Source organism: Vicugna pacos, chromosome 23 (assembly GCF_048564905.1).
Source record: "Vicugna pacos chromosome 23, VicPac4, whole genome shotgun sequence".
In the NCBI taxonomy this organism is placed as follows: Eukaryota; Metazoa; Chordata; class Mammalia; order Artiodactyla; family Camelidae; genus Vicugna; species Vicugna pacos.
Window position 1 is genome coordinate 23245416 of NC_133009.1, and position 12655 is coordinate 23258070.

A 12655-nucleotide genomic window follows, 5' to 3' on the forward strand; every position below is an offset into this window, starting at 1 on the left:
CACAAGACCCCCGAGCCAGCAGTCTAAGCCTTTGACTTGTTGGTGAACCTGAGCCCCCAGGGACGGGACTGACGCACCAGACGTACCTCCTCCGGAACCTGCAAATAAAGGAGAACACGCTTAATTCAGACTCTGGAAAAGCTCCAGGAAGAAATGTCCCCACTGAGGTGGTCTCCTTGGCTACTCCCCTTTCTCTGCAGCTTTAGAAATATTAACTAAGCTTAGGTAGTAATTATTTTCTCAGGAACTCAAAGCATTCCTACATTAAAAAAAAGTATGATCCAGTAATAACGTAGATGAACTCTTAGTAATATTCCTAATTTATAGAGCATGAAACCGAGGCATGGAGCTTGAAGTGACCTGTCTAAGGTCACCCAGCCACCTGTAGCAAAGCCCCCCCCCCCACCTGGGGAAAGCAGGTCCATGCCATCTGAGGAAGCAGCACAGGGAGGTGGGTGCACTCTGGGCTAGGAACTAGCAGGTGTCGGGTCTAGGCTTCCGTTGGCCACATCCGTGTTTTCTCAGGCAAGTCATTTCCCTTCCCTGGCCTCAGTTTCCTTGTCTCTAAAATGGGACCAAACCAGCTCTGAAAGCTCCTGGGTGGATTTCCAAGCCTGTGAAGTGGTGGGAGTGGTGGGCTGTGTCACAATTCAGTCTGCATAATCCTTGCAGCTACGCTGTTCCAGATCCGAAGTCCTCAGCTCCTGTTTCAGAGACTGAGGAGCTTGGACTCATGTGCATTTGGGGGAGTGCTCCACTTCTGGGTGGGTGAACAGGTAGATGGTTGGCCCATGGGTGGCAGCCATGTTGCCCTGATGAGTGAGCACAGAGAGCCTTCTCCCCTGCCATTGGGTCTGACTCCTATGTGGTATGCTGGGAACCCAGCTCTTGGGATCTGGTGGGAGCCCTGATCTGTAGTATTTGCTAATTTCCATGGTGTAAATACTGCTCCCTCTCTACCATGGTCATTTTCAGGCTGTCAATGTGTCCTTACTGAACGTGGGGCTGGGAAGAGTGGGCTAACTCTAGTACAGCACTGGGGCTCCCCTGTCACAGCAAAGTGCACCCCACTTCAGTGGCTTCTCCCACTGCTCAGCCCAGGCCAGGAGCGGCTCTTCGCTGTGCTGTGGGAGTGGGGAGGGTGCCGGGCCCCGCATGTTGCAGCCCCCGGGGGTAGACGTGGTAGTAATGTGGCTGCCCCCTGACTGCGGCTGAGCTGGGCTTTTCTTTCATTTGGTTCAGACTGAAAGGATTTGTGGGCAGTGAGTGTCTGTATGGGGAGCGGGGCTCCAGCCTACAGAGCCCTGGGGGGAGCCTATGACCAACCGTTCCGTTGCCCTGAGCGCTCCACCATCCAGACCAGCCACTGTGCTGAGCTCTGACCAGCTGGACCTGTTGCCCCAGTTCCTGCCCTCACAGTGGCTCCTGAGGTGGTCCAGTATACTCTGTACTCAGCTTAAGTCTCTTCTGTTCTTTGGAGACTGGTGGCTAACCAGGGTGCTGGGTCTGGGGGACATGAGAAGGGATGTGGAGGCCATTAGAAAGAGTAGGACTCCCAGGCAGCTGGCTGCAGGGGAGGCAGGGCGCTCGTGGTGACACAAGCCAGCAGCAGGGACCTCCTTGCATGACTTCTAAGACTGGCCTGGCCTGTGGCTTTGCTTTTCCTTAGCCAAGCTCCCGGTGTGGGGTCCTGTCTCTGGGTCTGCCTCTGGGGTTGGCCTTCCTTGAGGTGCTGAGAGGAGCCACGGAGGACGGGAAGGTGGAGTCCATGCCCTGTGGCTGCCCTCCGGTACCTCGTAGATGCCAAAGCCAATGGTGTGCATGTCCTCGCCCATCTTCCTCTGCCGCCGCCGGTGCTTCTGGATGAGGCCCACCAGGAAGGTGCAGCCGCTCTCCCCATCCTCCTGGTCCTCGTCCTCCTCCTCCAGCTTGATAACGTACTGAGGGTTCATCCAGAAAGTATCTGCAGCCAGAGAAGGGCCAGGGTCAGTCACCCAGGACGCAGGAGCCCAGCCCGAGAGCGGGTGTGCACAGGGAGGAGGCGCTGAGGCGGCCCTGGTCTCAGGGGCTGGAGGCTGCCGGGGAGGGATGAAGTGGGGAAGATGGAGTGGTGAGAGGCTGCGGCACAGAGGAGCCAAAGACCAGGACTAGTTAGCAGCCTGTCAGGAGGGGAACAGGCAAGGAACAGCGGAGGGCTATGGGCTTGTCTGAATCTCAGGGGAACCGAGATTTGAAACTCCCCTTGGCCCATGTTCAGTTCTCTCCCACCTGCCCTCAGGCTGGCTGGGCTCGGGGGCACTTCTCACCCGGGAACAGGGGGCTGGAGCTGAGAGGCAGGTCCCCTTTGGCTTGGCTGCAGTGTCTTATCATGGTACCCTCTCCCAGCAGGCTCTAATGTGGGTTCAGAGATGGGCCAGCCGGCCTGGACAGGGCAACTGGAGACTAGCTCCGCACCCTTCTCAGTGAACCCGGGGGCCAGGAATATCCTGTTTACAATTTCAACCTCTTGTTCTGTGTCCTTGTCCTTTTGGGCCTGTCCCCTTGCCCGCTCCCAGGTGTCTCTACCCTCCCCACTTTCAAAACCTGTTTACAGGATGAAGCTGAGATTCATTCATGTTTAAGGCTAATTAATGGGGTAACATTCTAATTGTGGGAATAAAGGCATCACCTAGAACAGGGGTTAGCAAACGATGGCTCTATGGGCTGCTGGCTCCCTGTACTTACACATGAAGTTTTATTAGAACACAGTCACGTGCATTCATCTAAGCAAGGCTGCCTTCAGCTACAGCAAGAGTTGCATAGTTGCCATAGAGACTGAATGGCCCACGGAGCCCAAAGTGTTACTATCTGGCCCTTAAGAAAGAGTTTGCAGACCCCTGATCGAATGGGGAGGGGAAACAGTCGTGTCTGAGGCAGAGCACCACCCCAGCACCTCTGGAACTTGCTTGGTTGCTGCACACTTGAGGTGAAGGATTAAAAGCACCAGAGCTGGAGGTACCAGTCAGCTAGCCCCAGTCTGCCTACTTGCTGTGTGGCCCAGGTGTGCCACTTAGAGCCTCAGTCTCCTCATTGGTAACAGAGAATCAATATACGACCATGACTTTTCACTGTAATACTGAAAGACTGATTCCACAGTCAGCTGCCTGGATCACATCCCAGGGACTTGCCTTGGGCAAGTCACTTAACCTCTCCAAGCCTTAGTCGCCTCATCGTAAAGATGGAGATGATAATAAAGTGCCTGCCCCAGAAGTCTTTTGTGAAGATTAAGTGGAGTAATATATTAATGAATCACTTAGCCCAGCTCCTAGTGCCCAATGTATGATCCATAGTTGGCCCATGTCATCATGAGGAGATAATTTCTGAGGAGGAGAGGGCAGGGGAGGACTGGGCCACCAAGGCAGAAGAGTCAGGGGGAATCAACAAAGGATAAACCAGAGTAGAAATCCTCACCCCCATCTGAGCAGGGCCCTGTCAACATTTGCTGAGTGAACGGAGCACAAGAGGGTTGCCAGGCAACCACCAGGGAGGGCCTGGATGTGCAGAGGCCGAGAGGGTGAGGTCTCCCTGCTGGGTAGCCTGCCTGGGCTTCAGGGGGATAAAGCAGCCCATGGGCACAAAGTGGGATCAGCACTGCCTCAGTGGGTGTGGCAGATACCGCAGCATCAGTGAATCTGGGGTCTAGAAGGGACATCACAGAAACAGCACATCTTGGGTTCTGCCCAGGTAGGAAAGCAGGTGAGTGCAGAAGAGAAGGGGCCAGGGGACTCAGAAGGGGGTTGAGATGGAGACTCAGGGAGAGGAGGCAGAGGGCCCCAGCAGGCAGAAGCAGCTGGGCTGGGGTGCAGCACAGCAGGGTGGGGCGGGGCCGTACTCGGGTAGTTTCTGCAGCCGCCCGCGGTGGAGCCCCGCCTCCAGTTCCCGTCCATCTTGCTGAGTTTCCACTTCTTATAGGTGTCACTGGTGAGCGTGTCGGGGGTCAGGTTACAGATCTCCAGGCGGGAATAGTGCCTCAGGAAATCGCTGAAAGACATCCTGGCAAAAGCAGGGACCCGGCACCCGGGTTAGCAGAGGACACGCCGATGAGCCTGGGCCTTTCACCCAAGGCTAGACCAGGAGCCGGTCGAGGCCGGGCAGAGCAGCTAGGAGACAGCACCTCGCGGCCACGTGGCCACCAGGTTGGCAATTGGAAGGCACTGATTCCAGCCCTGGCGCTGCCACCTTCTAGCTGCATGACTTTGAGCAAGTTACTCCCTGCAGCTCAGAACTCTCATTTGTAAAGACAGGAGCCATGTGTATCAAGCAAGGCAACAGAAAGGACCTCATCTGGTAAAATGCCAGCCGTGTACAGACGCAGGGGCTCCCAGAGCGGCACAGACGCACCCGCGTAGGCCCGTCACTGCTCTCTAACGGACTGGGTTCTTGAGGCGTTGGGATGACTCTAAGAACGGGTTAGGAGGAAGGCCCTTCTTTCCCTTGTTTTCTTCTGGGATCTGAACATGACTGCCAGGTTCCTCTTAGCCTTCTCTGTGAAGCTGCTTGGCTTTGAAACCCCATTGTTGAGATAGACAAATTGAAGGGGTTCAAGAACTTTTTCTGTTCAGGGTCTTACAGTGAATTTAAGACAACAGCAAAACCAGGATCCCATGCCCCTGCACCCTCAACATGATAATCTCACTAATTTTCTAGTAAAGATCACCGGGGCAGACACCTCTTTCCCTGAAGCCTCCAACAACCTTACCAGAACTCCCCGTCTTCGTGCCGTCTCGTCAGCGTTTCCCTCACCTCCGGGTCGACAGTGTTCCAGTTTGGGCAGCTGGAAAACCAAGCAATGGGAGAGGCATTAGAAACTAGTGTAGGGGAGGACTTCTCCCCAAGATGCCCCCAAATCCAGGACTGAGGACACGCTCTCTCATCGGAGGGCCCAGACCCCAGCCAGGGAGGGAAGCAATGCACCTGTGCCTAAGAGATGCAGGGAGCAAGGTGAGAGGATACGTTATCCTGGAAGACAGTGGCCAGAGAGCCAGGAATGAACACAGCCCATCAGAGAGACATGGGGCAGCATCAGTGGCCCGGACTGAGATAGGCCTGGCAGCTCTTTAAAGAGCTGATTGAGATCTGCTGGGGGCCCACTCCTCTTGGTCTCTGCAGCTGACCTGGAGGCCCTGGCTGCTCTCTCTGTCATGGCAGAGGCTGCCTGGGAGTTGGCCACGGAAAGGGTGGAAGGATGTGGGTGCCAGGCTGTGCAGGAGGATGGAGGACAGGAGCAGAGGAAGACCATGAGAGGAGCCCTAGGAAGACCCATTCAGAAGCCCTGGACATCAACAGAGGGACTTCTCTCCGGTCTCAGGCACAAAGTTTACACCCTTGGAACAGAAGGAGTGTCCAGGGGAGGAAGGGTGTATTGTTCCCCTGAGGTCCAATAGCAGAGGGACTCTGAGCGAAGGAAGGGATGAACCATGGGGCGATGAAAGGAAGAGCATCTCAGGAGCCCCGGGTCTGGGAACGGCACCCAGATGGCTGGAGCGCACTGGTTAAGAGTCTGTAGCAGGGCCACCTGCTCCCACTTGGGGCGGCCTATGCTCTCAGGTTTACTCCTCAGCGCAGCCTCCGTGCCCTCTCTCCTCACTTCCCCGGAGCCTCCCAGGCAGAGCGCCCCAGCCCAGGCGCCAGCCCCACCCTCCTCACTTGTCGTTCCACTGCCCGGTCCACTCGACCTCTCCCCAGGGGTTCCGGATGCGGATCAGCTTCTGCAGGCTGCCTCTACTTTCAACCTGAAGAAGGGGTGGGCGAAGGAGAGGAGGGAGATGCTGAGTTTAAGCCAGGCCTGAAGGTTCTCTGGTGCAAAGCCCCCTTCTCCATAAGCCGGGGGTGGAGGGTGTCAAATCCATGTTATAAGAGGGATCACCAAAGGGAGAAGCACTTGACCCCAGACTCTCAAAGCTGCTCAGCTTTGGCAGCTCCCAGGATCTGGGCCTTGGAAGACCGGGGCTCTTTAACCTCTGTCCTAAGCCTGAGGCACAAATGCGCTTGTTCCAGACTCTGCATTGGCTCTTTACCTCCGAACCTCAGGTTAACTGACTGTAACAGGATGTGCTTTTGTTATGAAGATAAACACTGGTAACAATAAGCAAATACAGTGCATGAGTCTCAACTGAATCCTGGACTGGGGAGAGGAGGGAGTGATATAAAGGACATTTGGAGCAACCGGGAAGATGCTAATGTGGACTTCATATTAGATCACATTATTGAACTGTTTATTTCTTCAGCATGAAGACAGTACTGGGATTAAGTAAGAGAGTGTCCTTATGGGTAGGAGATAAATGCTGAAGTATTTAGGAGTGAAGTATCATGACATTTGCAATTTACTTCCAAATTGCTCAGGAAAAAAGACAAAACAGACAAAACAGACGTGGAAAATCTTAAGCACTGCTGAATCTAGGGAAATAGTAGTTGGATGTTTACTATACTATTCTTTCCACTTTTCTGTAGACTTGAAATTTTTCAGAATAAAAAGATGTATGGGGGGTGTTGAATAAAACAAGGATTCAAGGTTAAAAAAAAAAGAACACTGGACATGTCCGAAGACCTGAGGTCTCCTCTGGGTTTTGTAAGTAACAGCGAAAGTAGCTGCTTAATAATATTCATAGTAATAATAGTAACAGCAGCGTCAAGGACCTGCCTGCTTGAACAGCGTGTCGGGTGCAGTCTGAGCGCTTTTCATATAGTAACTTGTTTGAATCACCATAACAACCTTACAATGGATATTCTTATTGTTTCTAATTTGAATTTGAGGAAACTAAGGGGCAGAGAGGTTAAATAACTGCCCAGGCCACACAGCTGACAAGAGGAACAGTTAGATTTGAACACTAATTGGTGCACTGTAATGCTTTTGTGAGCTCAAATATGAAAGGATAAAGCACTACACAGATGCAGAGTGTTGTTCCGCTGTTCCCAGCTGGCCCTGAAGAGTGAGGCAATTCTACAGCCGAGTGGAACAGAGCGCCTGGGGCCGAGCCGGCGGCCAGCAGAGGGCAGTGTGCGGCGGCGGCTCCGGGAGCGCCGGCCAGTCGCTGGCAATGAACTTCAGGAATGCGGGGCCTGCCGGGGAACATGAGGGCCCCACCCTAGGCAGCTAGGCAAAAATGTGCTCCCCGGGCCACCGTGTGCAGGAGAGAAAGACCCCTGAAGATGCCTGCCGGGCGTTACCTCCTCGGCTCCGGTGACCGAGTACGCGTGCCCCTTCACCAGCTTCTGGAACGTGACGGCCTCCGAGTCCGCAGCGCTGGTGATCTGGAAGGGCGGGAAGAATCAGCGGGGCACGCATCCTGCCTCCTCCCTCCCGCGCTCTCTCGGGTCCTACAGCGGGGCCCTGGCCTGGGTCAGGAGTATGGACGGCGTTCCTGCTGGCACCCGGAGGACCTCCCATAGCTGCTTTCAGGCGCTCACTGCCCACTTACAATCAGACAAAAGGCTGAAGGCAGCCCTTCAGGAGAGCAGCGCTGGGCTCACGTGTGTGCCGCGCAGACACAAACTTCTCCAGGAAAGGGCATACCACAGAGAGGGGGCTGCTGGGCACCCAGGCGGCTCAGGACACACCTGGACAGTGTCCAGCGGCCCAGGGCGCTGAGCTCCCTGAAGCTGGCCCAGCCCAGCTTTGTTAGAACTTCCCCAGTCATTCCTTTCCCCATCTAATCTGATGGAGGTTGTTATTTTTGTCTCAGTAAATGTGTAGAAAGGGTCTTTTCCTCAACACAGTCTGCAGAGAATATCTGAGATTCCCTGCCTGGAGTCGGACAGAGACTTGGGGTCCAGGAGCCAGACTTAGTAACTCTGTCCCCATGGGGACCAGTTCCTGGATAGGACAGGGCTCAGATGTTGGGCCCAACCTTTGCCTGGAGGCTCCTCAGGGATGGGACATCAGGCCCACCTCCCTTCCTCTGGTGAGATTTGCCTGCAAGGCTAGTATGAGGGGATGGTTCCGTCCCCGGCCTTCTGAAGTCTTCCTACGGGCCCATCAACCCTGCAGCAGCGAAGGGGAAGGCTGTTGGGCTCCAGGCACAGGCCCTGCCGATGTGACAGAAGATGTCTGGAGCAGAGGCCCTCAGGGACCCTGGGGTCTGGAGTGGGGATTCACAGGAGGCTGAGGGTTGTAAGTGGGCTGGAGAGGGAAGGGATGGAGTCACCGTCACCCTCCACCTCCACCCCAGATAGCCTGGCTGCTGCCCTGCCACCCCTGGGTTCCAGGTGATGCACAGCACTGTGGGCAAAGGATGGACTAACGGAGTGGGAAACAAGGGCGGCGGGTTCTCAGGCACTGGTGGAGGCTCACTTTCGCTGGAGCAGATGGAGGTTGGGGTCATGGAGGCCTGGACTTACATCGATGGAGCAGCCAAGGAGAGAGCCCTTCTGCAGAGCCTTCTGGATGATCCTGAACAGGTTGGGTGGGGCCTTCCTTAACTCATACCACTCAGCGATGCCTCCGGTGAAGTCCTCAAAGCCCTCGGTGGTGGCACCCCCCGAGAGTGCTTCGTAACACCCATTGATCCTACAGGAAGGAGAAGATGCAGCTGCCACCCCAGCCGGTGCGGACACTTCTGCTTCTGAAAGTGCCCCCCCCCCCCCGCCCCATGCCTCCTTCGTTGGATGCTCCAGGGACCCTCTGCTTAGTTTCTTGGTTTGTCTCCAACTCAGGGAGCCCATGAGGGCAATGGACTGTCCCCACAGTTACCACTGCCCCGGTACTTTGTGAAGGTTTTGGAAAATCTCACAGAACCTGAGAGTTGGAAGGACCTGGGTGATTTGTCTGGTCCAACCTCCCATATTGATTCTTTCTACATCCCAACAGGAAAGGGGAGGTCTGCTAATTGGCTGTTTGGCATCTATAGCTTAAAAGAAGACAACAGTTCAGTAATGAGAGCAGCTTCCCTGCTGCAGGCACTGTATTAGGAGGGGCTGGTCGCTCCTGACACTACTATTTAAGTGTGAGACTTAGAAGCGGCTCTCGGGCCCCAGAGTCTCACAGCTGGGTGTGTGAATCCCGGCCCTCCTCCCTGGCAGGGGCTGGCAGGGGCTGGCAGGGGCTGGCAGGACCAGACATCCTCCTGGTGCCTGAGCTGGTCATTTTCCCAGAGGACACCCAGGCAGCCCGGCCAGGACAAGGCCCTTCTGGATCAGGGCTGCTATGGGTGTCCTGCTGAGAATGGCAGTGCTGAGCGCAGGACAAGCTCGACTCTAGGCAGCTGGGAGGGCTAGGGGACACCATTTCTAAGCAGCGACACCACATATTCTGGGCAAGTTTCCATAATTTTCGTATCTCTGCAATGGATAGTTTTGCCCATTGGCAGAAGCTCTTTGCTGTAGTTAGCTGACAAGAATGTAACATGATCTGCTAAGGACCTGCCAAGGAAGTAGAGTCCTTCTCAAGGCCAGCACGATCAGTACCGTGGCTTGTTCCTGTGTGTTTGATTAAAAATGGCAAGAGTTGTCATTTATCAGGGCCTAATGGGGCCAGGCACTCTGCATGCAGTATCTCCTTGAATTTAGAGCCCAATTTTGGCCAAAGTAGTCCTTTTATAGAATAGGACTTCTACTCAAAGTAGTCCTTGAACAGTTCCTGTTTTTTCCCCAGAATCCAAGCCGGCTGGGGGCCAGCTGCCCAAGGGAAGGGTGTGGGCACTTACTTGGCGTAGGCCTTCTCCAGCAGCGCGCTCCAGAACTCACTCCCCTCGGCCGAGTGCACGAACAGCAGCTCCCCGTCCTTGGTGGGCAGCCTGTCGTCCACCACCACCTCCACCCACTCGCCGTACTGCCAGAACTGCGGGGCAAGGGCGGGAAAGGGGGGCCTGGAGGAGGAGCCGGGGGCAGCATGGGGACCCGAGCCTCAGCTGCATCTGGCTCCTTCCTGCCCACACCCCGTGGCACAGGTTCCACAAGCCCATCCTGGAGGAGGTCCCTCCCTCCCACCCCCTCCTGCAGGTACATCCTCGCTCAGAAACCAGCACAGAGGCCATGCCTGCCTCTCCAGCACTCCCGCACCTTACGCTTTTTAAAATACTGCTTCTCATTTACCAGTATAAAAGGAGAAGAGTGAAAGTACCTTAACATTTTGTCTCAGACCCCAAATAATAAACTGTTTTTTAAACTTGGGAATTACTTTGAGTAGTGCTCTGCCTCCATCCTCCCCACTGCTGTCCTGACAGGGCCCCACATCAGCAGCGGGCCAGGCAGCTCCCTGTATCTCCCAATGTCCTTGGTAGAAGAGCATTGTTCCTAGCTGCTAAGAAGCTTGAGCCAACCTCTAAGTTACCTGGAAGTGGAAGATCCCCGCATAGTTCTCCTGGAAGCTCTGGTCCAGGGGGACGACTCGAGCCAGGATTTCCTCATTCAAGGTGAGGGAGGCTATGGCCGCCAGCAGCCAGCAGTCACCTGTGGACACAGCGCCAAGGAGCTCTCATCAGAGGGGTCCCAGTGCCGGGAGGATGTTACACATCTTATCCCTGCCTCTGGGTGTTTGAAGTCTACCAACACCTCTGGGGGGTGTGTGGACCCCACGCAGGCAGGGACAAGGATGGGGGCAGTCAGATGGGTGCTGGTTAGGCAGCCTGGCCTTCCCTAAGCCTCGGAGCCCTCCTCTGTGACCCATGGGAAACTGTCAGGTGTAACAAGAGCATGTGTGTAAAGTGCACACCCATCTCACGTGGTCAGAAGCGAGATGGGCGTGGTCACATTTGCCACAACAGGAAAGGCCCGACTGATGGGGAGTCTAGGATGAGGGTGAGGAAGTTTACTCCATTCTTAAGGAATGTACACTTTCCCACAATTTCCCGTGACAATAGTAGTAAACAGCCTTAGATGAGCTTGACTTCCATGGTTCGGTTTATTTGTATTCATTGGCAGTTCTATCAAAAATGCTATTGAAGTTCACTGCGATCTTTGAATTCTGCAGACTAAAATTAATGTCCTGACAGCTCTTGGAACTAGACCATCCTGTTAACACTTAGAAATAATAGTCTGTAAATGGCTCTTTGAGGCTTCCGTTCGCTCACCACAACCCCGTGCTAAGTGGAAACACATCCCTCCCTAATCTGCCAGTCAGTAGCCAAAGGAAGTTAAATCCCCTTGCTCCTTCAGTTAGGTGGGGGCTGTGGGTTCACCGTCATTTTCCACTCAGTGGCCACCTCTTTCCTCCTGGCACCACCAAGGACCCTTGTGAGCAGCCAGCTTCCCAGCCTTCTCAGGCTGCGGGGTTTGGGTGGTGTGGACCCTGCCCCCAATCCCAGAGGTGGGCCCTGCAGCAATATAGACAGCACGTTCCATGGCATCAGTGATTGGCTTGGAGAACCTGCTGGAACCCAGCCATAGCTGGGGAGGTGTGAGGACACCTTTCCTGGAGCTTTGGGGAGAGTGGAAGCCCTACCATACTGCATGGATTCTATGATGATGTACAGTCTGCTGCTGGTAAAATCATCTTGCTGCTGTGGGAGAGGCAACCTGTCTAAAAGTGGAGGCAACTCAAGAGGAAGAGGGGCTGAGAGCTGGAGAGAAAGAAACTAGGTCCTGGTATCATTGCTGGAGTCCCTGGTTCAAGCTGTACCTGAAGCCACAACTGCCTTGGACTTTGCAGTTACATGAACTGATCACTTCCCTATTTCCTTACCCATTAGGGAGGCTACAATTTCCTGCCACTTGACTGCTAGGGGAACTTGGGCAATAGCCAACAGCCATTGGAAGGTTTATGAGGCTCTCTGTGCCAGCTAAGAGCTCTTTGTTCTAAGAGCTGTAAGTTCATTATCTCACTTATTTCTCACAACAGCTTTGTGAGGATGGTGCTCTTACCATCTCCATTCTGAAGCTGAGGATAACAAGGCTTAGGAAGTTAAATGCATGGCCAACAGTAAAACACTACAAAGAAGAGTTTAAAAGGTGTGGTGTTTCTGTTTGTCAGATCTCAGAGACGACCTTTTCGGGTCACGTAGGTCTTTATATAAACCAGAGACTCTTGGACATGTTGAGAATAGGAGCTTGCAGAGAAACTTAGCGGGGAGAGTTTTTAGCTCTGGCCATGGGGAAGGAGCCAAGGAGCCCCTGACTGGTGAGGACGGGAGTCTATGCAGAGGAGCTTTCCTGGCTGGATTCCACATGCTGCCTGGTAGGAACCAGACAGTCATGAAACAGATGACCTTCAGCCCTTCTCTGACCACCCACTGCTCTCTCACTTCCACCGTATCCTACTGTCCATCCTGGAGGGTGATTTCACCAAGTGTCAACTGCTCCTGGAGTCACAAGATCCTCCTTTTCAATCTATTCCTCTTGCTCCAACTTCACATCTTCTGACTCGAGACCTTCTTTGAGAACCTGGAGATGTCTCTGATTCTTATTTTTCTTGAGCTTATTTGAGATTTTCTAGGGATCCTGGAAAACGATTTTGGTCTGTCAACACATGGAGGCAGATATATGGGATAATACGGGCCCTAGTGTAGGAATTTCAGCGACATTAGTCCTGAAACCAGTTACTCCCACGGTTTCCGTGGCTCTTCCATCAAATCTCTGAGCAACATCAGGAGAGCTGCCTGGTCCACCTGACCCCAGAGTGGCCATCTTACCACCCTCCCAGTTCTGTTTCCTTTGGTACCAAGAGTCAATGCTTTCACATTAC

General features: G+C 54.2%; 1 protein-coding gene across 1 annotated transcript in view; it reads right to left on the reverse strand.

Moving 5' to 3' along the window:
- Nucleotides 1-12655, reverse strand: part of CAPN2 (calpain 2) — a 47721-nt gene that overhangs the window by 12393 nt on the left and 22673 nt on the right. The window contains exons 3-11 of the mRNA XM_072948681.1: nt 10307-10425; nt 9681-9814; nt 8377-8545; nt 7207-7290; nt 5686-5771; nt 4739-4813; nt 3872-4032; nt 1794-1963; nt 87-98 (exon numbers count right to left, since the gene is read on the reverse strand). Of these exons, the coding sequence (XP_072804782.1) occupies nt 87-98; nt 1794-1963; nt 3872-4032; nt 4739-4813; nt 5686-5771; nt 7207-7290; nt 8377-8545; nt 9681-9814; nt 10307-10425 (1010 nt within the window). The remainder of the gene's footprint in view (nt 1-86; nt 99-1793; nt 1964-3871; nt 4033-4738; nt 4814-5685; nt 5772-7206; nt 7291-8376; nt 8546-9680; nt 9815-10306; nt 10426-12655) is intronic.